At 46.4% G+C, this 23,229-nt stretch overlaps 1 protein-coding gene and 1 long non-coding RNA gene across 2 annotated transcripts in view; both read left to right on the forward strand.

The window, feature by feature from the left end:
- Nucleotides 1–15,175, forward strand: part of LMNB1 (lamin B1) — a 37,899-nt gene extending 22,724 nt beyond the window's left edge. Inside the window, exons 6-11 of the mRNA XM_081090528.1 lie at nucleotides 1,870–2,090; nucleotides 2,883–3,108; nucleotides 4,005–4,109; nucleotides 7,324–7,443; nucleotides 11,688–11,795; nucleotides 14,369–15,175. Of these exons, the coding sequence (XP_080946654.1) occupies nucleotides 1,870–2,090; nucleotides 2,883–3,108; nucleotides 4,005–4,109; nucleotides 7,324–7,443; nucleotides 11,688–11,795; nucleotides 14,369–14,410 (822 nt within the window). The 3' untranslated portion in view covers nucleotides 14,411–15,175. The remainder of the gene's footprint in view (nucleotides 1–1,869; nucleotides 2,091–2,882; nucleotides 3,109–4,004; nucleotides 4,110–7,323; nucleotides 7,444–11,687; nucleotides 11,796–14,368) is intronic.
- LOC308517611 overlaps nucleotides 1–23,229 on the forward strand; it is a 775,374-nt gene that overhangs the window by 164,302 nt on the left and 587,843 nt on the right. The gene's annotated exons all lie outside the window — the stretch shown is intronic.

Raw genomic sequence — 23,229 nt, forward strand, 5'->3', positions numbered from 1 at the left:
TTTTAATATATATTTTATTGATTTTTTACAGAGAGGAAGGGAGAGAGATAGAGAGCCAGAAACATTGATGAGAGAGAAACATCGATCAGCCGCCTCCTGCACACCTCCCACTGGGGCTGTGCCCGCAACCAACGTACATGCCCTTGACTGGAATCAAATCTGGGACCTTTCGGTCCGCAGGCCGATGCTCTATCCACTGAGCCAAACTGGTTACGGCCTGTCTACATTTATTAACTGGAGCTCTGAAGTAGAGGTGTAGTTCTTCTTCCTTATTGGCACATTTATTTATTCATGTATTGGCTCACATCAGGGTGGACTCATGGATATTTTATTCGCTGGGTTATGATCCAGTACTACATTATTTTACCAGCTTTGGGAAGTAAGGAGTTCTTCGGGTGGGTTGCCTTGCCCTGCACTTTGGAGCAGTTCTTCACTTCCTGGTGCTCTGAGGTGCTGCAGGCTCATCTTGTATCTTCCCTGCCCTCACCTCAGGCCTGCCATTTCTCCCAGGAGCCCTGGTTCTCCTTGCTGGAGAAGGGTACATGCACATGAGACCGGGCTCCCTCCTGCAGGCAGAGCTAGGTCATCCATGAGTGTATGCTAACCTGTGTTTGCACACTTATTTGTCTACTTGTATTTATGTTAAGCTAAATACAAATTCATACTGATGTCTCTGACTCCTACCCTGCACCTCAGGGTTCATTTCAGGCTCCCTTTCTCGCTTATCTGTAATTTTTCTCTCTGAGAGTAAGAAACCTGGTTTCTTCTATCCTGTTTACTTGCTTGTTGAAACCCAGTATACATATAAAGCAGTTTCACAATTTATTACCCACTCCCCGGTGAGAAATAAATCCCCCTTGTAGAGCGCCGTGTGTCTGCACAAGGTAGCGCTCCTTTTATCTCCTGACTCCCAGGGCCTCAGCTGTCCGTCAGTCTTTTTGAATTGATTGCCTTTGTCACTTTCTGAGGCTGCTGAGATGAATTCTGTCTTGGAGAAATATAGAGGAATAATTACCTAGTGAGCCACAAGGGTTCTAGGATGAACTTCCTGGTATAGGATGTATAATTTCTCATGTTTTAAAATACCAAATGTGAAGTTTTTATATTTACAGTAATATTTTGCAGAGCACAGTGTTGTGTAGTCTTTGCGGGCTGGGTGAGCACAGCAGTCCCACAGGGACAGCCAGAGTCCCTGCACAGTTCCCCAATAGTTCCAGCAGCTCTCAAACATACCCACCCCTGTTTTTTTTTGTCAATAGGTTTCTTATCTTTTTAGCTCTTTACTTTTTTTTTTTTAATATATTTTATTGATTTTTTACAGAGAGGAAGGGAGAGAGATAGTTAGAAACATCGATGAGAGAGAAACATCGATCAGCTGCCTCCTGCACATCTCCCACTGGGGATGTGCCCGCAACCCAGGTACATGCCCTTGACCGGAATCGAACCTGGGACCTTTCAGTCCGCAGGCCGACGCTCCATCCACTGAGCCAAACCGGTCTCGGCAGCTCTTTACTTTTGTTGATTTATCCATCTGAGCTAAAAGGGGTGTAGGGTAGCCGGACGTGACTTTCATGAAAACCATAGTTTAGAATTCTGTTTTATTTGGTCAAATACAGAAAAATTATATGTATGTTTATGACATTTGATGGCTATATCTTTTTTAAAGGCATTTCCTGCGGGCTGCATTTTATATTGGAGGAATTTTGGGTTTTGAATTCTTAAAATCAAAATCTCTTGCATTCTAATGTTAGACATTCCTTAGGGTTCTATTTGCTTCCTAACCCAGGCAGTGGTTCGTGGTTTAAAATAGCCGCCTGTGCTAATGTGGGAATGTTCCTCGAAAGTCAATGTGTTCCCCTGAATCTGCAGTCTAGAGCCTGTTTGGAGAGGATTCAAGAGTTGGAGGACTTGCTTGCTAAAGAAAGAGACAACTCACGGCGCATGCTGTCTGACAAGGAGAGGGAGATGGCAGAAATAAGGGACCAGATGCAGCAACAGCTGAACGATTATGAACAACTTCTCGACGTAAAGTTAGCCCTGGACATGGAGATCAGCGCTTACAGGAAACTCCTCGAAGGCGAAGAGGAGAGGTGAGCGGCCTGCTTCTTGCCCCACCCTTTTTATTTAAATAAGAGTAAAGAGGATTGGGCTATATTTTAAAACAAGGTTAACTTTAAATATTTTCTCTGTCATTTCTTTTAACACCTAGGTGTTGAAATGTTCATAGTAATAGAACATATTTCTATCTCAGCAACAAAAACTGGGGCTCAAGCAGTCTATTATTATTATTATAAATGCTGAACTGTGTCAGGATGAAGTCTTTCCTTTGAAATTTAAAATGTTTTGATAATTTAATAAGTTGTAAAATATCAGGTTTGCTGAAAGAGACTTTATACTTATTTTTCAAATCAGGATTCGTGTATAAGTCCTTTTAACACCTATTCTCAGAAAAAAAGTTCCAATGGAAAAGCATCTGATTTAGAATAAAAAGCCATTCAATTCCAGTATTGCATACATTTGTGATTATAATTTTGTAAAAAAGAAAATGCAGGCATGACAAGATTTTAAAAAGTACAGTAAATATAACAGTGTTTGTGTAGGGTGATGGTCGATGGGACGATTTCCTTCCGTTTCCCGAGCCTTCTGCATTATGATTATATTCAGTTCCTGGAGAGAACATTCAAATTACTGTTACTCTAAAGAAAAATGATGGTGGAGATCCTAGTGCAGAGAAGTTCATCTTAGTTAGGATGTGCGCCGGCTTGGTCTCACAGATCGCCAGTCGTGTTTTGCTCTAGAAGTGCACCTGCAGGGTTTCGATACCCATTTCTAAGGCAGGGGGGGAAGTGGGTTTCTAAGCCGAGCATTGTTTTCCCGTGTAGATTGAAGCTCTCGCCGAGCCCTTCTTCCCGAGTGACAGTCTCGCGAGCATCCTCAAGTCGCAGCGTGCGCACAACTAGAGGGAAACGGAAGAGAGTGGACGTGGAAGAATCCGAGGCGAGCAGCAGCGTGAGCATCTCTCATTCCGCCTCAGCCACCGGGAACATCTGTATCGAAGAGATAGATGTTGACGGGAAATTTATCCGCTTGAAGAACACTTCCGAGCAGGTAACAAACAACGCCCCCTTCCCCCAGCAAGACTTTGCTGGCTGGTGGGCTATCTTACAATTGTAATAGCTCCTCAGCCTTTACTTGGATTCAGTGGTCTTCACCTACATTCATGAAGAAAGTATAAATGAAACCAGGAGGGGGGAGAGGAGTTGGTGCACTAAGTGGTTTGAAGATTTTCTTCATTAGCCCTTCCTTACAGAAGAGCCAGCGCTTTTGTTCACTCCTTGTCATTTTGTCACAGTGCCCTTCCCAAGGGTGGATTATCGTTACTCCCCACCCTTGCGAGATTTCTGAAAAACTTGGAGGTGTGGGTGTAAATGGAGGGCATTCTTTCACAGCCATTAACTTCATGAAAAGAAGGAAATACAAGCCAGACTTAGATATTGGCTGTCTGAATGAATGAGTGAACAAATGCTAATGCATCTGGACCACTTCTGCCCACATTCAATCTGCAGCGTTGTCGAAGTTGCTGTTCTGATGAATGACGAAGCCATGTTTTCTTTTTTTATCTCTTTATTTTACAAGGAGGGAGAGAGAAGGTGAGAGAAGGAGACAGAGGGAGAAGGAGAGGGAGAGAGAGAGGAACGTCGACATGAGAGTGAAACATCTATTGGTTGCCTCCTGATGTGCCCCTACTGGGGATGGAGCCCAAAACCTGGGTATGTGCCCTGACCGGGGCTTGAACCTGAAACCTTTCGGTGTATGGGACGATGCTCCAACCAAGTGAGCCACACAGGCCAGGGCACCATATTTCCTTTTTATAATAGGAAAATATGAATCATGGGAGTCAGCCATAAAGCTAGATTAACTTCCTATATAGACTCATTGGTTTGATTATTCCATAGCTCTCTGTGCATTTGAAGTGACCTTGTTTTATTTTCTTCTCTGAATAGGACCAACCAATGGGAGGCTGGGAGATGATCAGAAAAATTGGAGACACATCAGTCAGTTACAAATATACCTCAAGATATGTGCTGAAGGCAGGGCAGACTGTTACAGTAAGTGATTTTAGTCATCAGTTAACTTCATTGTCTTACCTAACAAAGTAATTCAGGAAAATGTTTGGCTTAAAGAGAAGCATTTTAGAAACGGTCATTAAAACATCTTTGACGTTATTAGGAAATCACACATGCTGTTAAAGAGTTTAAAAGTTCTGTGTTATTGAGAGCTGCAGTTGTCTATTAGAAGTGAAAGAATTGACCTATGGAGTATTTCTATTTTGTCTACATGAGTAGATGTAAAACAGCTGTCTCCTGGCTGACAATTGTAGCCCAGGGCAGTTGAGGAGATACTGCTTGGCATAGAGAACTGTTAGGAAGACCATCTATTTATTATGCTGGGACCTGCCTTACAGCGACAGCCTTTAGTCTCAGATGAGCATCAGAATCTGATCCGGGCAGTGTTTATGTCCAGGCCCCACTCACCTTAGCCACCATCTCTAGGGCTGGGATAGGGGCTACTTACGTTCTCAATAGAAGTCATTAGGTGAAAGGCTCCTCAAGAGCCACTCCTTTAAACATAGTATTTTACCAAAAGTTACACGTGGCTTTTACATAATATCAAAGGCTCTAGATTTAGAGAGATGGGCTCTGTGCCATTCTGATTCTGTTTTGAATTCTAAATGGTTCTCTATTGCTGTGTTTGAAACACTGCATCGTCACTAGTTACTAAATATCATTTGCTCATTTTTAGAGAATTTTCATTGGTCAAGCACAAGGTTCCTTTGCTCTAGCTTAGTAAGTAGCTTTAGCAAACAATGTGTTAGCTTTATATATATATATATTATTGATTTTTTACAGAGAGGAAGTGAGAGAGATAGAGTTAGAAACATCGATGAGAGAGAAACATTGATCAGCTGCCTCCTGCACACCTCCTACTGGGGATGTGCCCGCAACCAAGGTACATGCCCTTGACCGGAATCGAACCTGGGACCTTTCAGTCCGCAGGCCGATGCTCTATCCACTGAGCCAAACCGGTTAGGGCCAGTGTGTTAGCTTTGATAGAGATCTTTAAGAAGTTACTGTTTTCATCCTAAAGAATGTAAAGATGGCTCTTTTTTTATCAATTCTTTTAAAAAATATTAAACATGTTTTAAATTTTGATGGATATAAACCTTAGTGTCTAAGATCAAAGGCTCAAGAGGTTAGAACTTCTCTTTTAAAAGTGTATTCATAGAGCGTGATGCCACATTGTGAAAATATCAGATGCTAATTTTATAATCATGGGTACAAATGGGAACAAATACCCTAACTACAATATCCTCTCCTCTCCGTAGTAATTACTATAGTGAGAAAATTGCTCAGTTTTTACTATTTGTCTTATGGAAGCTGCATAATGTAGTGGAAAGCATCTAACATTTTAATTCAGAAGGTTCAGATTTGAGTGTGCTCTCTATTTCTTTAAAGTAATGTGAAGCCATTATGCCAATCACTGCATTTTCCACTGCATATAGTTCTGCAGGACTAAACAGATACATATTCTGTAGGACTAGGGGAGTAGCCAGGTGTCATATAAAATACTGGAATACATTTTTTTCTCTAGTTGGTAGCATGAAACGTGAGAAGAAGCTCTTTGGAACATGGTCATGATAAGTGATTAATCTATAAAATTGTACAGGGCGATAGCAAAGATGAATTTAAAACTCTAGAACAGAAATAAGAGAACTACACAGGTCATTGTAAATTTTCTTGTAGCCACATTAAAACATGTAGAGAAAGATGTGAAATTAACTTTAGCACTACATTTTATTTAACCCGATATATTCAAAATATTACCATTTCGATATGGGATCAATATAAAAAATTATGTCAGATATTTTACTTTTTTTCGAATTGAGTCTTCCAGCTGATGTCCTTCCTGCATATCTCCATTTGGACCAGCCACGCTTCTAGTGCTCACAGCCACATGTGGCTGCCATATTGCACAGCTCGGCTCGAGGACATATTTATTACTTTTAGGATAAATTGCCCAGTAAGATTGCTGATATTTTATGATTATTATTAACACGCAACCAACCATGCGATTCCATGTGGACCAGTGAAAAGTATTGCTCGCAATTAGGAAAACACTGTCATTCCACATAATCTGAAAGTCTGCCCAGATGCATTGCTTTTCCAGTTTTGTCCCAGGGCATGCCCCCTGGCCCTTTCCATGTGTAACGCCCATGGAAGACCTGGGAGCTGCAAGTGGGATCTAAAGAGGAAGGGCTTCTCATCAGCAATTCATAGTTTTTTCTTCCACCTTTGAAAGTACACTGGCCTAGACCATCTCCAGTCTTCGTCTGCCATCAGATAGCCCTTTGTGTTGTAAAACAAGTTACCGGTAGAGAGCTTTCCTATTTTCCTGTGGTTTTTAGGACGATCAGGACAGGGCATCATGGCCCTACAGGTGAGGCCACTGAGGTGAGGACACTGTAGTGCCGTGTCCGGGATTCACACCTACGTTTTCTACTCTAAAGTTTTCTCCACTTTACCCATATTCTTCTGCCAATAAGCACATTAAAAATATGGCAGAATTTTCATGCCGATGAAAGGGGAATGCGATTGTTTTCTTTGTGTTGCCTGTTTTAATAGCAGTCACATTCCTGTATCTGTTTGGAGTTCCATTTCACACGGTTCCTGGTTGGAGACATACCACTTTCCACGAGCATTCTCGATGGGCCGTCTCCCCCAGAAGGTCTGAGAGCAGTGAGTCCTCTCCTTGACTCCTGCTGCAGGCAGCTGGAGGATAGATACTGTGGGAGGGGTCAGAAGGCTCCCTTCACATGAGCTCATAGAGCTAATAGAATGCTGACAGTGAGAGCTCGAGTCACTGAGCAAGCCAGCCACTCCGTGTGGGTGGGTAATTGCTTGTTCTGGACAAACATTTTCAATCTTCGAGGTACCGTTTCTGTCCCATTTTATGGATGACAAAAGTAAGGTCCCTTTCTCGAGGGTAGCTGACATGCAGAGGAGCGAGCATATGCATGTGGGCAACTTGACTTCCGAGCCCTGTGTCATCATTTTCATTTATCAGATGAGGAAGCTGAAGCCCAGATAAGTTCTGCGGGTTCTGCTTGACTCAGCTAGTTAATATAGCAGTTCTGGGGCTAGGGCACAGCTCCGAGGCCTTTAGAATCAGCCCTACTGGGCGTTCAACTCTCCTCATAATGTTGCTGTCATTGGCATGCGGGTATGGGTTCTGAGTAGACTGATATCCTGGTTTTGTTTCCAGATCTGGGCTGCAAACGCGGGTGTCACCGCCAGTCCTCCCACCGACCTCATCTGGAAGAACCAGAACTCCTGGGGCACTGGCGAAGACGTGAAGGTCGTCCTGAGAAATTCCCAGGGAGAGGTATGGCCATTCGTGTTGTCAGCCCCACTACCCTGTCCGCTTCGAAGTTCATCATGCAATGTGATTTCTTTGCAGAAATAGAAAAGTGACTGTTGCTTAAATCAGACCAGGGCTGCCATGTAATTCAAGGAGACTCTGACTTCAGACGTGGGGACGCAGTATGAGTGTCAGAGCCCTGACTGGTGACAGCCCAGGCTCAGTGAGCCTGGCCAAGCCGCTGTCTCCACGCACACGGCTGTGTGCCCTTGGCAGCCTCCTTCACTCCCTTAGTTGTCTCTAAAATGGAGATAAGGCAACATAAGTGAGCTAACGTTAATATAATGAGAGCAACAGAAATGAGACAGTTCTGGGAGGTGCTTGGAACAGCATCTGGTCTCTAGTGAACATTAATGTTACCAACCTGGTCACTAGCTGTCAGTGTGTGTGGAGTTTGAAGATCTGCTTGATGTGTATGTTTTCAACATGTCAGTCCTAGAATTCTTGTCAAAGCACCTTACCCATCCCCAAATGTCAGGTAAAGTCACCCGGTGCCCCCACCACACACACACACACACACCCACACACCCATGAGTGCATGTGTGTGCACCAGGAGATACAAGTGTCTGTAGGAGGGAGTGGTCTCAGGCAAATCCCAGTGTCCCGGGGGCTGCTTCTCTCCTCAAGGGCCAGGTGCAGGCCTCGTGCCCTGGCCTGCGCTGGCCAGATGGGCCCCTTACTAGAGTAGTAAGTACTCTGAGGGCAAGGACCTATTCTCATTTTTTCCTGGCATTGTGCCTGGCACATAATAGGCACTCAGTAAGAATTTCCTGGATACATTTTTATAAAAATCCAACATGGACCTTCATTTAAGTTCAGAGAAATAAAGTGATTATCAGCGCTGTCACGGGGCTGAGGCATTTGCATAGGAAGGCCTGTGCCGGCCCCCTTCCCATCCCCCCTCACTGTCAGCGCGCTGATGACTAGGCTGCTCCACGCGAGGAACCCGCTGCAGGATGGGGAGTGCCCCTCGCCTCAGGCCGAGGCTGGGAATGGAACGGCATCTGTCTTGTCTGTAGACCTCAGTCTAGTTGTGTTAATTTTGGGGGTGCATCTGGGAAACTCACCTCCAGATGCCTGCTGGGTTCTCCGGGTAGGGGAGTGCCCTCAGTCATTCACAGGCTTCCAGGTGCGGGGTCTCCCTCCTCTTCTCCGCGCGGCAGCCCTGGCTTGCTGCCTGCAGCACTTTGGAGTCCTTCCCAGCGGTCGCTGGCGCTGCCGCCTCAGTGCTCGGATTTCTGTAGCTCCTGTGCTGGTGGTTTCTTTGTCACTGAAATGGGCAGAGTACACGTCTCTTTCAAAACATGTGGGAGCGGTGGTTCGCTCAGACTGAAAAGCACTATTATAAGGCAGATGAAATCGGCATGTGTGAGCCGTGGAATCTAGTTGCCACCCATAGCGTTCTTTTCTGTGTGAAAATGTGTTCCAAGTTAGAAGTAAGGTTAACAGGAGGATATTTGGAATGCAGCAGGTTCAGAACCCGCACCAGAGATCCGATGACGTGCATAAAGCAGGTGCCGTAGCCTGGGAGAGGCCTTGAGGTGGAATCCTCAGTGACGTTTCCATGAAGTGAACGGAAGCTCGGGTTTCCCTTCATAATTAGACCACTGACTGTCGGATCCGTTGGTTGGTCTGTCTATTTTTTTTTTTTTTAATAAACGATTGCTTTCTGCTTGCTAGGCCCTATTAGTGACTTCTGTCAGCAGCAAGGGCGGTCTCACAATGTAGTTGCTGATTTCTGTGACTGCATGAGGACTTTGTCAGCTATTTAATTCTGCACAAGACTATGTTTAGTAGCAGGTCCCAGGTCTGTGTGCAACGATCTGTATTCATCACCGTAAAGACCACTTTTCTGTAACCTTGAAGGTAATTGGCTCAAGTCAGTTTCATTTTCTGTGCCCGTTTTCTTCTTGCTGAGTCACTGAGAATGTCAGAAAACCCAATTAGACTGGCTTTCAAAGAATGGGGATGCGTAAGCTCACAAAACCCAAACTCCAGAGATAGTAGGTTCCCCTGTTGTCTCTGCTTCCCGTCTTGTCTCCCTCGTGGATTCCCGGTGGCTGCCGGCCGCCCCTGGAGCTGGCTTGGCATAGGAAAGAGCGGCTTCCCGTGTCTTACTGTGCCAGCTTGGCTCACGTGCCCGCCTCTAACCCAGCTCTGGGGCCAGGAGGACAGGGCTGGAGCTTGAGCCTCCCTCCCCCTCCAAGACGGGGTCACACTCCGTGGGAGAGATGGGTGTCCAGTGAGACTGGGGCTCTGACTGAGAACTGAGGGAGGGAGTGTTGGATGAATAGAAACATAGAAAATAAAATGTCTTTGTATGAGGGAAATAAAAAATAAAGCAGTCTCTCTGTACCTAGCAGAATATAGGCACAACTGAAATTTATCTATGCAAATGATTCCTTCCGTATACAGAGATATAACTTAACCATCGGCTCCTCTAATAACGAATGAGTAGTTATATCCCAGAAAGCAGTAAATGCTTTATAGCTCAGCCGCCAGAAGCTAGAATGTGAAGAATCTGCAACAGATTTTGAAAAAGCCCTTCCTTATTTTAAGATGAGTTGAGGAAAGCTGGGTACTTCAAAAGCTTTTTGAGAATCTTTTCTGTTTTGTATGTATGCCACAACCTCCCAAATGATAGCTCAGCTCCAGGAAATGTAATTGATCTAAGTTACACTTTGGTTAAAGCAGGCAGGTACTTGTGAAACGGCTCCTTGTCTGTGTAGACATAGACCAGTCTCACAGAATCGAAGTTCCCGGCTAATTGAGAGACTGAAAACGGCCCACCTTTCCTGGCCCTGCCGCAGTTATCAAAATCCCCACAGAGTGCTACCCTCTCCCTCACTTCCCTCGCACCCTGTACCCTTGGACGTATTTAACATGGAAGCTCATTGCTATGACGCTGTGGCTTTCTTCCCCTGCCATTTTAAACTAGCTGGTCTGTGTTAAATTTCAGATAAGCTTTCGCTGACATCATGTTAGCGCCTTCCTCTTCCTGTAAAGGAGTTATCGTGCTTGAGTGACGCTAGGACACAGGACAGCGTAAATTAGGTGCTCCCAGCCTCCCGGGCACTCACTCCCCCTGCCAGCCTGCAGCTTAAATGGAATCGCTGCTGCGTCTGTGCGAGTCAGCAGTCCCTACAGGAAAGGCAGTAGGAAATGGGATGGCTACTTCCTGTCCCACGGACGGTGAATGACGGGCGGTCCATTTTACGTGTGGAGTACACTGGCACTTCACTAGTGTGTTATTAGTAAACAGTGCTCATTGGTCTTGATTCCATGTCATTCAAGAGGATCCAGTTGCTGAAGGAATGAAAGGAGCTCGTCCTTTTCTTCTCACTCATCAGGGAGTTCTGTTGCTGCCATGGCCCCTGAGGTCACAGCAGCTGGCCTCCAACTTAATTAAAAAATTTATTTATTTATTTATTTTATTGTTATTTTTTTAAAATATATATTTTATTGATTTTCCACAGAGAGGAAGGGAGAGAGATAGAGAGTTAGAAACATCGATGAGAGAGAAACATCGACCAGCTGCCTCCTGCACATCCCCTACTGGGGACGTGCCCGCAACCCAGGTACATGCCCTTGACCGGAATCGAACCTGGGACCTTTCAGTCTGCAGGCCGACGCTCTATCCATTGAGCCAAACCAGTTTCGGCTATATTTATTTTTTTTTAATTGATTTTTAGAGTGAGAGGAGGGGGGGGGGGGAGAGAAACATTGATGTGAGAGTGAAACATCCATTGGCTGCCTCCTACACACCCCCTTACTGGGGATGGAGCCTACAACCTTTAGGTGCACAGAACAATGCCCAACCAACTGAGCCACACCAGCCAGGGCTCCAACTTCATTTGATTCAGCATTTATTTAGCACCTTCTTTTTGCTGGAGCCAAGTGAGAGCCTTACTCTGCATTCACATGGAGTGTTATAAGAATTCAATCTGCCAAATCATTTACAGAATTTGGAGTAACAGAATGGGATACGAAGCAGTGGGACCTTCTCAGCAAGCATTTCAAATTGGATACCAGAAGCTTCTCTGCAGGGAATATTGAAGATCTAAGAACTGCTTCTAATTATGCAAAAATTCCTGTTCAGTAGCTAAAGCTACTGATGAGCCACTTTAAACAAAGTCCCTGATGTAGGAATGCTATTTCTTACACTTACTTGTGGTTTCAACTTAAAACCAAATTACTCTTGCTTTTAGGAGGTTGCTCAAAGAAGTACAGTCTTTAAAACAACCCTACCTGAAGAGGAGGAGGAGGAGGAGGAAGGAGCTGAAGTGGCGATTGAGGAAGAACTTTTCCACCAGCAGGTATTACTTCAATATATTTGCTTTAATTTTATCAATGGAATCACATGAAAACCAAAACCAATAGTGGAGTTTGGGTTTTCCCTTGTGCCTGATGAGCCAGAATAGTGATCTACGATGGGGGCTGCTTTTCCTGAGGAGACCCTCAGGAGAGTACATCAGGTTACTGCAAGAAAATGTTGGCGTGCCTTTGTAAAACGTTGTTTTCTCATTATATTCAATTTCAGTTTTGTCTTTTTTTTTTTTTTAATGTACATAATACGGTGGGACATGTGTGACACTTATAAATAAGCATAGGTAATTAGAATGCATGCTCAAAATTATTTACCTAAGGGTTCTGTGACTGAGAAGTGTACACCACTAAATTAGAGTAAGCATCTGCATGTAAGCTTAAAAAAATAACAAAGAGCAATATTCAGCTTCAGAACGAAACAAACTCATTGCTATATTAAGTTCCTAATCATCTAATTGCAAGATAGGTTTTAGCTGGTGCTTGGGCTTTTGAGAGCCCTTAAAGAAGCTCCAAATTTGATTTTAATTAAATTGAATTACTAATAACTAACGAGCCTTCAGTTTATATTCTCAAGCTGTTTGAGTCTGGTCATTCATCAAAACTGCTCTTTTCATAAGACTGTCTCCAGATTTATAAATCTGCTCGTTTTGCTTTATGAGTCCCAATCCTACTCCAAACGAACCTTACCTTACGCGTGTAGTCCCCATGGCGGAGAACCACTGAGGCGGGTTATATGAGGTAGCATGAACTTTTGGCCTGGATACTTCATACATTTCAGGGACTCTTTAAGAAGAGATACTTTAGACTTGGCTTCACTAAGAAACAAGCTCGGGATCCATTTCCCGCCCTTAATAAACCGTTGCAATGACTGGGAGTAAAATAACGATGTCAGGTATCTGAAGGGGCGAGACTGGTGGCTCAGCGGGAGAGGTAGTCGGCCAGCCGCTGGAGAGAGCTCTCTGGGCCCCGGAGTAGCTGAGATCTCGGGGAAACCTGATCGCCCAGTGTTTTGAAGGACGGGCAGTTGTTGGGGCATGAGAGACAGATGATCGTGTTCTGAGGGTGTTTGAATATTTGTTGTTACATTGACAAACCACCCCAAAACTTAGTGGCTTAAAACCATGGTTTTTTCCTTCCCATGATTCTGTGGTTTGACTGGGCTCAGTTGGGAGGTTATCTTGCTCCCTGTGATGGAGACTGAGTTAATCAAGCAGCTGCTGGGAGCTTGGCTGGGGCTGGAATGTCCCTCACATCTCTTTCCATGTGGCTGCTCATCGTTCAGTAGTTCAGCCCCAGCTCTACGACTTGGCAGCCCGCGTCCAAGAGGGTGAAGACAAAGAGCGCCGGGTCCCTTACAGGCTGGGCCCGGGTGTCCTCCCGCCAAAGCAGCTGTAAGGCCGGCTCCAGGTGAGGGCCAAACTCTCCACGCTTTCCGCAGGGGAGGCGCGGCAGGGAGTTTGTGGTGATCTTCAGTTCACCAGGGGGCATGCCAAGACTCACACACGCGGTGTATCTGTGCGTCCAGTTGTATTGCAGGGCGTGCGTGAGAGAGAGGCGGGGTTGGAGGTGGTAGAACACCCAGGCAAGTAGCGGCTGCACATTTTGAAGGAGAGGGGAAACTGAAACAGTGTCAGAGGCATTGACTCTGCAAGGGAGATTGCAGAGGTACAGAGGGACTGTTCCTTCTTCTTCTTTTTTTTTTTTAAATTCATAGAGAGAGAGAGGAAGGGGGTAGGGGAGAGAGAGCGAGCGAGAGAGAAACATTGATTTGTTGTTCCACTTATGCATTCCATTCAGTGGTTGATTGCTGTTTGTGCCCTGACCTTGGTGTATTGGGATGACGCTCTAACCAACCGAGCTACCCGGCCAGGGCCCTGAGGAACTATTAAAGTGCAGATTCATTAAGCTCAGTGGCTGAACTTGAGGGTGAGAGAAGGAACACAGAAGTTAAAGATGTGTGAGGTGTTTAGCTTTTGTGATCAGAGAAAATAATATCAAGGTTCAGAAGACGGGAGATGGAAGAACAGATCCGCTAGTTGGACTTCACAGTGGTGAACGAATCCAGTGGCCTTGCAGGCTGACGGGAAGTTTTTCTATGACTTTGACATTTGAGGATGAACCCAATGCAAATGCTTCGGGGCGGGGATGTTGAGGAGCCAGCCGGCGTGTTGTTCTCTGATGTGGTCGTTCAGAATGGAGTCCATCAATCTCTTTCCTAAGTTATAAAAGGAAGTTAGTGGACAGAGGTTTTCAGCTTTGGTTGCATATTAGAATCACTTAGGAACTTTAACATTTTATATAAATAGATTCTCATTTAATTGATCTAGGGACCTAGATCAGAATTTATTTTCTTTAAGCTCCTCAGGGTAACCGGAGTTGAGAATCACTGTGCTGGAATTCATTAGAGTTTTCTGGGGAAGGATTCCTTAAGGGGCGGATGAAAAAGGGTAAGTGAGAAATGATGAGGGTCCAGATATTGAAGATACGGATTTGTAGCATCTCTCGTTAAAACACTGTGATCCCCTTTCTTAGCACGAATTTCTCTTTCCCTTTTCCTCATCAGGGAGCCCCTCGAGCAACCAATAGAAGCTGTGCAATTATGTGAACTTCTCAAGTCGACTGTCTTCCTCAAAGCAAAGAAGGACGGTAATCCTTACCTACATACAGTGCAGAGCCTTCTCAGAAGCACAGAATATTTTTATATTTCCTTTATGTGAATTTTTAAGCTGCGAAATGATGGCCTTAATTTCCTTTTTTGACACTGAAAGTTTTGTAAAAGAAATCATATCCATACACTTTGTTGCAAGATGTGAATTATTGACACTGAACTCACTGTACTGTTTGGAAAGGGTCCCTCAAATTTTTTGACATTTTTTTGTATGTGTTTTTTTTTTTTTTTAAGTTCTTATGAGAAGAGAAGGGGAGGGAGGGTCATTAAACCACTGTGTGTTTGGGCATAATTTGAAGATTGCTCCATCTAGATTAGCAATCTGCTCTTGATTATCCTCTGCTACATATAACGGTGCTGTGAGGGAGGGGGAAAGCGTTTTTCAATATATCGAAATTTTGTACTGAATTTTTTTGTAATAAACAATCATGGCTACAACTTTTTTTTTTAATAGAAAAGATAAATTTTGTAAGATGGCAATATTAACCTAATCGTGTAAGCACCCTGGATGAAGGATTCCACGAAACTTTGTTTTATGGTTACTTCTTCTCTTAGATTCATAATTCACCAGGGGTATGGGGGGAGGGAGGGAAGGGGGAGGACGGGTTTCTCTTAAAATGCGTTAGCTGTGTTTTTTTAAGATAGTGTAACTTGCTTAAATTTCTTATGTGACATTAACAAATAAAAGGCTGTTTTAATATTAATGTACTGTCTTTTTTAACTTGTGCTCAGTGCTTTATGCTTTTTAGCTTACTTCACAATAAGACTTAAATGGGAACATAGGTCGGACAGTGGGAGAAGTCGTTGAGGAAGACATTTATTTTTATTTTATTTTATTTTATTTTAAATTGATTTAAGAGAGAGGAAGGAAGAGGTAAAGGAAAAAAAGATGGAGATTATACTTCTAGAACCTAGTTTTACTGCCTTTTAAAATGGCACAAAGATATTGCTTAAAAGCCACCGTTGAGAGGGGTAAGGTATGAGTGATACGAAATACAGGTAGGCGTGTGCTGTGGCAGGGGTACCTTTGTCAGGTATCATGGTAATTGGGGTGTCGTTCGTTACGGGTTTGGGGAAATTTTGTCGTGTGATTGCTTTAGCTAAGTGAGTTCATCTTGTTGAATGTGGCATATCTGAACCATACCTAACAGATGATAACATTTCAGGAGCTAAGCCAGAGTCAATGTTTGCTTTTCTCTTAAAATATTCCTGCGGTAAGCTGCACACAGACTACCAGCTTTCACTTGAAAATAACTCAGAGTCCCAGAATCACTGTGCTCTGCAGATTTACTGCCTCCTCTGGTGCCCTCACAGACTCAGATAAATGCTGGGTTAGAAATTCCGTGGGTGAAGCAGATAAAACGATAACTTCTCACACAGATTTATCTTCACAGTGAGAATGGCAACGTGGTGTGGGGCCAGGCTTGCCTGTGAAAAATTTTGCCACAAGATGGGGTTCTTGTCATCAGAATTTGCTCTAGGTACTTGATCGTTGGTAAATTAGGTTTTAGAAAAATCATGACACTTTCATTAGTGAAGAATTAAGAAAAATTGGCAGCTGTGATACCGAAGAGTAGTAAAGACTAGTGAAATTTCGAGTAAAAAATCCAGGACTCTGTTTTGGGCCCTTGGATGTGGGGGCAGTAGATTGTTGAGACGATTCAGATGGACAGATGAGACTAAAAGGACATCTCTGAAAGCGAGCGGCACCGCGGCTCTCCCCACAGAACATGGCGGGTCAGAACGCGCTGCCTGTGTGTGTTACATGTGTCTCCCCATCAACGGAGTTAAGAGCAAACACAGCATCGAAAACTGCATTGCTGGGTTAGTGAACTATTTTATAACAAGCATGACTCCCCACCCCATTTTTGCATTTTGTTTGCGATTATTGTTGTTTCACCACTGTTTTTACTGAGATTTATTTTTATTCCTCTTGCTTGGCTCTCGCTTTTCTTCACTAAAAAAAAAAAAAAAAAAAATGGATGTTCTTATGTTGTTGATTATTACTTCCTCTCCATTCACTGTTCTTCCCTCTGGGATTTCTCTTCGACTGCTATTGAGCCCATCCTCTTTCATGTGGTTTAGGTTTCTCTGTGCTGCATTCTCAGTAACTGCCTTGGGTCCTCGCACAGATTCTGTTCTGAGCTCTGTAATCTGTTTGCCTATCGAGTTTCTAATTTCATCGACTATACTTTTCATTTCTGAAGTTTCCTTTGATTCTTTTTCAAAACTTGCCTATTCTTTTTAAAACTTATTTCAAAGAGGAAGGGAGAGGGAGAGAGATAGAGAAACATCAATGATGAGAGAGAATCATTGATCCGCTGCCTCCTGCACGCCCCCTACTGGGGATCGAGCCCACAAACACAGGCATGTGCTTGACCAGAATGGAACCTGGGACCCTTGAGTCTGCAGGCCAACGCTCTATCCACTGAGCCAAACCAGCTAGGACTCTTGAGTTCTTAAGATGCTAATTTTTCTGTTAGCTGCCTCTACTGACTGCCCCGCCTCCCATGGTGGATTGCTTCCTGGTGGGGTGTGTAGCCGTGTGACCTCCTCTGCAGCAAGGGTTGCTTCTGTGCCCCAGGGTGTGGGTGGGTTTCTAGGCCAGTCCCCCAGTGATTGCAGTGGTTCGGCCTTTCCTGTTGCTTTCTCACCTTGTGATAGTGAAACCCGCTGTGACACTGTGCCTGGGTGTTCTCTGTTTTTCACAGGGAAGGTCCGTGTGCCCCCGCACACCTGGAGGTCTGCCCTTCGGGTGCAGCAGTCCCGCTCTAGGTGGTCTCCTGCGCCCGCACGCAAGGCCACGTTCCTGTCCCTACTCCCAGCCCCTAACGCTTACATTTCAGGCTGTGAGTTCAGTTCTTTGTTCCTTTATGGACACGTCACATTCTCTGAAGCTGGGCTCTGTATTACAACAGAAATGTACATTTTACCAGCTGAATAGTGGAAGGAGGGAAGGGTTTTCCTTGTCAGTTTAGTCTGTCATCATACATAAATGCATGTGTGTACACATTTATTTGCATATATGGGTATATTTGTAAGAGATGTGATTACCCTAAGTCAGTTCCTCTTGGTTTCTCTCTTACCCACCATCCCTTTCATCATATCTTAAATCTACAAAGGAATTTATTTGAATGCCTCTTCTTTTCCTGGCCAAAATACACCTTAGAAACAAAATGAGAAGTTAAAAAGAATCTTTCAGTATCCACGCTTCCGGATCGTCGGCTTCTAAACAAAATGCAGATCTTTTCTCTTTGGTTCTATTGCATGAAGCAGTGGCACCTTGGATAGGAATTTTGGGAGGTACCGTCAGAGGAGGATGTTAAGGTTCAAACTTGAACCCCTGAAATAAGGTTCTGGTAAAAGTGACATTTACTTGGCAAAACCCAGGATTCTGAAGTGGGGACTTTTTCTCTCCCCCGCATCCCCCCCCCCCCCCCAATAAAACAAAAGAGGCACCAAAGGAGGCAATATTTCGGATTCTGTGTTTCTGCCATTCGCCTGCCTTACTAAAGGGACATTCGGAGCCAAATTGATGGGAATGAGAAAAAATATTTAGGCAAAACTCACAGAAGTCATATTTCAAGTTGTTGGAGAGGGAGCTGCAGATGAACAGTGTTGAGTGGGAAGAATTAATAGGGGACAATTCTGGGAATGGGTGCTCCTTGGCTGTTTGGAGGGTCAGAGTGAGGGCAGGGAATAACAGGAGATGGACGGGCGCCAGTTTGCCCTGGAGACATGCATCAGGCCCAGTGTGTGAAATCACTCACTTCCTGCTCCTACCCCTCCGGTCCCCAATAATGTGTTTTCCCTCACTTTTAACAGCACAGTAAATCCTGTTTTCTGCTGACATTTCTCCAGAGACAAAATGCACCTTTCAATGTAAGGAGACAGCCTGTTCAGGACTTAATTACTTTATAACAATAAAACATACTCGCCCAGATTTATTACGCGAGTGCTTCCTCCCCCGGTCTGAACGGGAGTCCTCGGTTCTGTGCCAGCCCAGTTTGCTCTCAGAGAAGTGCAGCTCTTGTCCCATTTCGGTGGTTTTCAGACTTCCTTTGGCTGAGTATTACTTCCCAGGGGCCCGGTCTGTGGATCCTGAAGGTTTATCTGTGTTTGGCATGCCGTTTTCTCAAATATTGATGTTGATTTCTTTGATTTAAAACAGGACAGTCCCGTGTCCCGTGGCTTCAGTTTAGCCACAGGTGCTAACGTGTCCACCGTGCGACCACACCCGAGAAACCTCACCGTGCTGAGCAGGTCTGACCTCCGGCACGAGCTGGCTTTCTAGCTCAGTGGCCACGAGTGATCTTGTTCATTATCCATTGTCCCAAACGGTGCGTCCCAGGTCACCTGTTCCCCCTTTCCCTTCTCTTTTCCCTGCATTCTTTTAAAATATGTTTTTATTGTGCTCGCCTCGGCAGCACATATACTAAAATATGTTTTTATTGATTTTTTATGTATTGGCTAGAGGCCTGATGCACGAAATTCAAGAGTAGGCCTTCCTTCCCCTGGCTGCCGGAACCGGATGTCTAGTCTAATTAGCATATTACGCTTTTATTATAGATTTTTTTTTTGAGACAGAGAAGAAGGGAGAGGGATAGAGCGATAGAAACATCAATGAGAGAGGGAACATCATCGATTGGCTGCCTCCTGAACACCCACTACTAGGGATAGAGCCCTCAACCCCAGTGTGTGCCCTGACCTAGAATCTTGGTTCCTGGTTCCTGGTCGACGCTCAATCGCTGAGCCACACCAGCTAGGCTCTTCCTGCCTTCGTCACCTCCGAGCCAGGGAGCCCCCCCTCACACCACCCTCTAACCAGCCTCCTTTTTGACTGTGAGCCCGGCATCTTGTGCCTTCTCCTCCTGGGATCGCAGCCCAGCGCTCCCCACCCCTTTGTTACGCTGCCTTCCAACGGGTGTCAACAAAGGACTGAACCTAAACGCTTTCTGGGGCCAAATTTTCCTATGATCCATGTCCCCGGTTGCCTGGTTGGATCATTTCTCTGTAAGTTGTTGTTCTGATAAGAGAACTATTGTTAGGAAATCTGAACCTTGGAAATAACAAGAGCTGAGAACATTCACTGTTGCTTAGTTCTCATCATTGTGTGTCAGGAATGAAATCAAGACCCCAGACTGAACTCTGAGAAGCGCAGGCTCGGGGTCACCAGGAAAAGTAGGGCTTATGCTTACAGACCTGGGGGTCCTTGTGGAGGAGGGAGGGTTTGGGCACCCGAGGGGGATGCTTGGGCTGACTCGGGGGGACCCCACCCCAGACATTCCGGTAGGAGCCTGAAGCTGTGTCACGCCCCCGGGGGAGCAGGCTGAGCCCTGGCTGGGGCGGGTTCTGGGCCAGCGCCGCCCTCGCTCCGTGGAGCACACGGCACCACCGATTCTCTCTTCCTTACACGCAGAACAGCTTCGTTCTCATGAAGGAAGAAAGAAAAGCAACAAAGATCCAAAAAGAGGAAGGAGGGCGAAAGGGAGAGGATCAGGTATTGACTTCACAGAGCCGGCTCTCTGCCCAGGGTGGTTACGGTGCCTTATTTATGGCTTTCGGAACCACACCGGGTAAGTGTGTGACCCTGCTCTGGCAGGTGGGTAACGTAACCTCCCCTAATCCGGAGGTTACGTCACTTATTCCCTCAGTCGTCCCTCCAGCCATTCACGGGGATTTGGTTTTGCCGGGCACTGCCTAGCAAGGCACCAAGAATACCAAGATCGGAGACCCAGTCTGATGACAGGTCAGTATCCTAGGCCCGCTCTACCCGCCCAGGCAGCGCTCCGAAAGCAATGTACGTCCTTCACAAGTGGAGCGGTGTTGTTCATCGCCAAGATGAATGGGAACAGTTCCAACTGTCAGATAACCCCCAAATCCCTATTTTAGATCTTGGTTCTTTCTAATGTTCTTCAAATTAATGGCAGATGTAAGAAGTGTTATTTGCACAGTGCAGTTTAGAAAGTGCTTTCCTGCAGATTAGCCGGTGTGTGCCTCTCAGCCCTTGAAGATGAGACTCGGTCGGGAGCAGACAAGGGAGGCTGCTTCCTCAGCAGGCTCTGGCTCCCTCCCCGACTTCCTCCCGCCGCACTGCACTCTGCACTGCACTCTGCCAGCTCACGGCTCAGACAGCAGCCGCGGCCGCCCTCCCCCGAGCTGGCTGCGGCTCAGTGTGCACTTCCCCTGACATGGGGGGGGGGGGGTGGGGGGAACTGAAGTGTTCTGATCTTGTCTCCCATGGCGGGTAGTCACCATGAGGTAAGCTAAACTGAGGTGGGGGAGGACCCACAAGCACTTGAAAGCAGGTTGGGCCTCGGTGAAGCAACATGGTCATAACTATCTGGGAATTGTTGAAAATGACCCAGAGGGTGTGCAACCCCCCTCCCCCCGCCCCCCCCCCCCCATCCTAGTGGGTGGTGGGGGAGGGCTGTGAATAACAGGAGTTATTGGAACTGGTGATTCAGCTCTGATTAGAAAGGAGGTAAAAAAAAATTGTTGTTAATGATGGAGAAGTAAGCATTCTTTAAAGCATGCCAAGGGTAGTCAGGGGCCATGTCCCAAACCTGTGCTTTCCCGCCTGGATGGGCCTTCTCCACAGACAGGCTGCGAGCGTGTTCTTGCCGCTGATCTTGCTCTGTGTGTGGAGGCCCAGGTCAGAGCAGCTACTGACACGGAGCTGCCGTCACTCAGTGGTGTGATCCTGAAAAAGCCAGCGTTCCTGCTTCCCAGCTTCCTTATCTGTGTCTTGAGACTAACAGTCCTGTTCCAGGGAGAGGATGGGAGGATTCAGTGAGGTCACGTGGAAAGATTATACCAACATAGTAGGTCTGAATCCATAGGAATTTAAAACTGGTGGTTACTTCAAAGGTTTTGGTTAGGGGATTGGGCGGTAAGGTGAGACTTGCAGTACGAAATGGGGGGTGTCCATGGCCGTGCGTGGATGTGAGTCTCCAAGTGAAAACGGTGTTGGTGCGAGTTAATATTTCTCCCGGCCAGTTGAGTGGTGAAACAAGGAAAGCTACTGAGAATACTGGGAGCGCCACGTTTACTCGTGTCCTGAGTAAATACCGATTCAACAGACACTTATGAGGCACTTCCTAAGGGCCGCTCTGTGTACTAGGCCCTGGCGATAAAGTGTGAAAGGAGGGAGAAAGCCTATCCTGTCCTGGCCCGAGGGGTGGAGCCTGCAGCTCAGGGTGGCATCAATGGACCGCACCGACACAGGGGGTACCCCGCCTTCTGAACAGAAGGCACTGCTGGTCTCGCACCGGAAAGATGTGTCAGTTGGAGGCAGTCTCAGAGGTGACACGTCTCGTTTAGAAGGACTCAGCAACACAGATCCCCACAAGCAGGACAGGCGTGATTACACTGTATTCACATTCCTTGACTTCCTGTTAGGATTATCTCGAGTTTCTTGAAAACCAGGACCCACACCTTGTGCCGGTTCAGGAAGGGACACAGCAGATGGTCCTAAGGGCCAGTGTGCGCTGGCCCTGGGCTGGTCACCTGAACTCCGGCCAGGCTCCTGGGGCAGGGAAGACAGGTGATGGGGCGCGGGCAGAGCGACCAGGTTCCAGGAGGAATCCACGTGGGTGATGCCCCGGGCGCCATGGCCTGCAGCCGGCTGTTTCCCTGGTGCCCCCCCACCCCCCGCCCCCCAATGTCCTGGACCTGAAATTCAAAGGCACTCAACTCGAGGGCCCAGGCCGGTGGGAGTGCTCCCGGGGAGTTCAGCGGCTGAGTGGCGTTCAGGGTCCTCCTGAGCGCCTCTGAGACTCGCCTCTGCTTGCTGTAAGGGATGGGATTTGGGATGGAACCTGGACACAGCTGGAAATTTGGAGTTTCTGCGTCTAAAGCTGCCCAAAGAGAAACCCATTCCCAACCTGCACGCTTGGAGACATCTCGAAGCAACACTGTTTGTGAGCAGCGAGATCTGCTTTTTCCTTTGAAAATGGAATATTCTAGGAGGGAGGCCATTTCCCATCGGATGCTTGGGGACCTGTCCTGGGATTGTCCCAGTTTAGACGATTGTTGGCCCTCCCCTAAGGAGTCTTTATCGCACGGACGTGCTCCAAACCACCTCACATCGTGTGGAGGAGCCAGGTCCCGGTCGGAGCTCTTTCTCTGGGGAAGGCGGCCTTTGTGAACCGGCACCACTGTGACAGGCTGGCCAATTGCTGCCTTTGCCTGTAGTTTAAAACCAAAGATGATAGGGACCGTCAAGGGGCCCCATGTGCTCAGGGTGCACACGGGAAACAGAGAGGGTTTCTGGAACATGCTTGGCAGTCACTTCTGAGTTTCCCACTGAGACCCAAACACTGCGAAGACTTCATGGCTCGTGCCAGTGGCCATCCCTCTCCTCCCGCAGCGTCTCAGTGCCTGGGCCTGCACGCTGCGGTCGCAGCCTCCTCTGCACACGCTGACTGCGACTCGCTGAGCTTGATCCTGGAACTGCGGCCACAGCGTCTCGCTGTCCTGCATGGTGTCTGTAGCTGATTTCAGGTTTTCATTGAAATAAATAATAATTCGAGCCTTCAGCTGGGCAGGGGCTTGACGGGTCCCCGGGCACTGATATACTAAAGCAACATGCAGCCCCAGCAGGGCCCCCTCCTTCCCCAACAGGCGGCTGGAAGAAGTAACTGGGTCTTTGGCAGCTCGTTCCCCAAAGCGAGTGAGAGAAGGTGGGCAAATACTGAATTATGAAGCAAAGGGAGGCGGTCGGAGTGCGTTTGTCATCCTTGGCACACGGGTTC

Source organism: Myotis nattereri (genome assembly GCF_964212035.1).
Source record: "Myotis nattereri genome assembly, chromosome: 4".
Classification (NCBI taxonomy): Eukaryota; Metazoa; Chordata; class Mammalia; order Chiroptera; family Vespertilionidae; genus Myotis; species Myotis nattereri.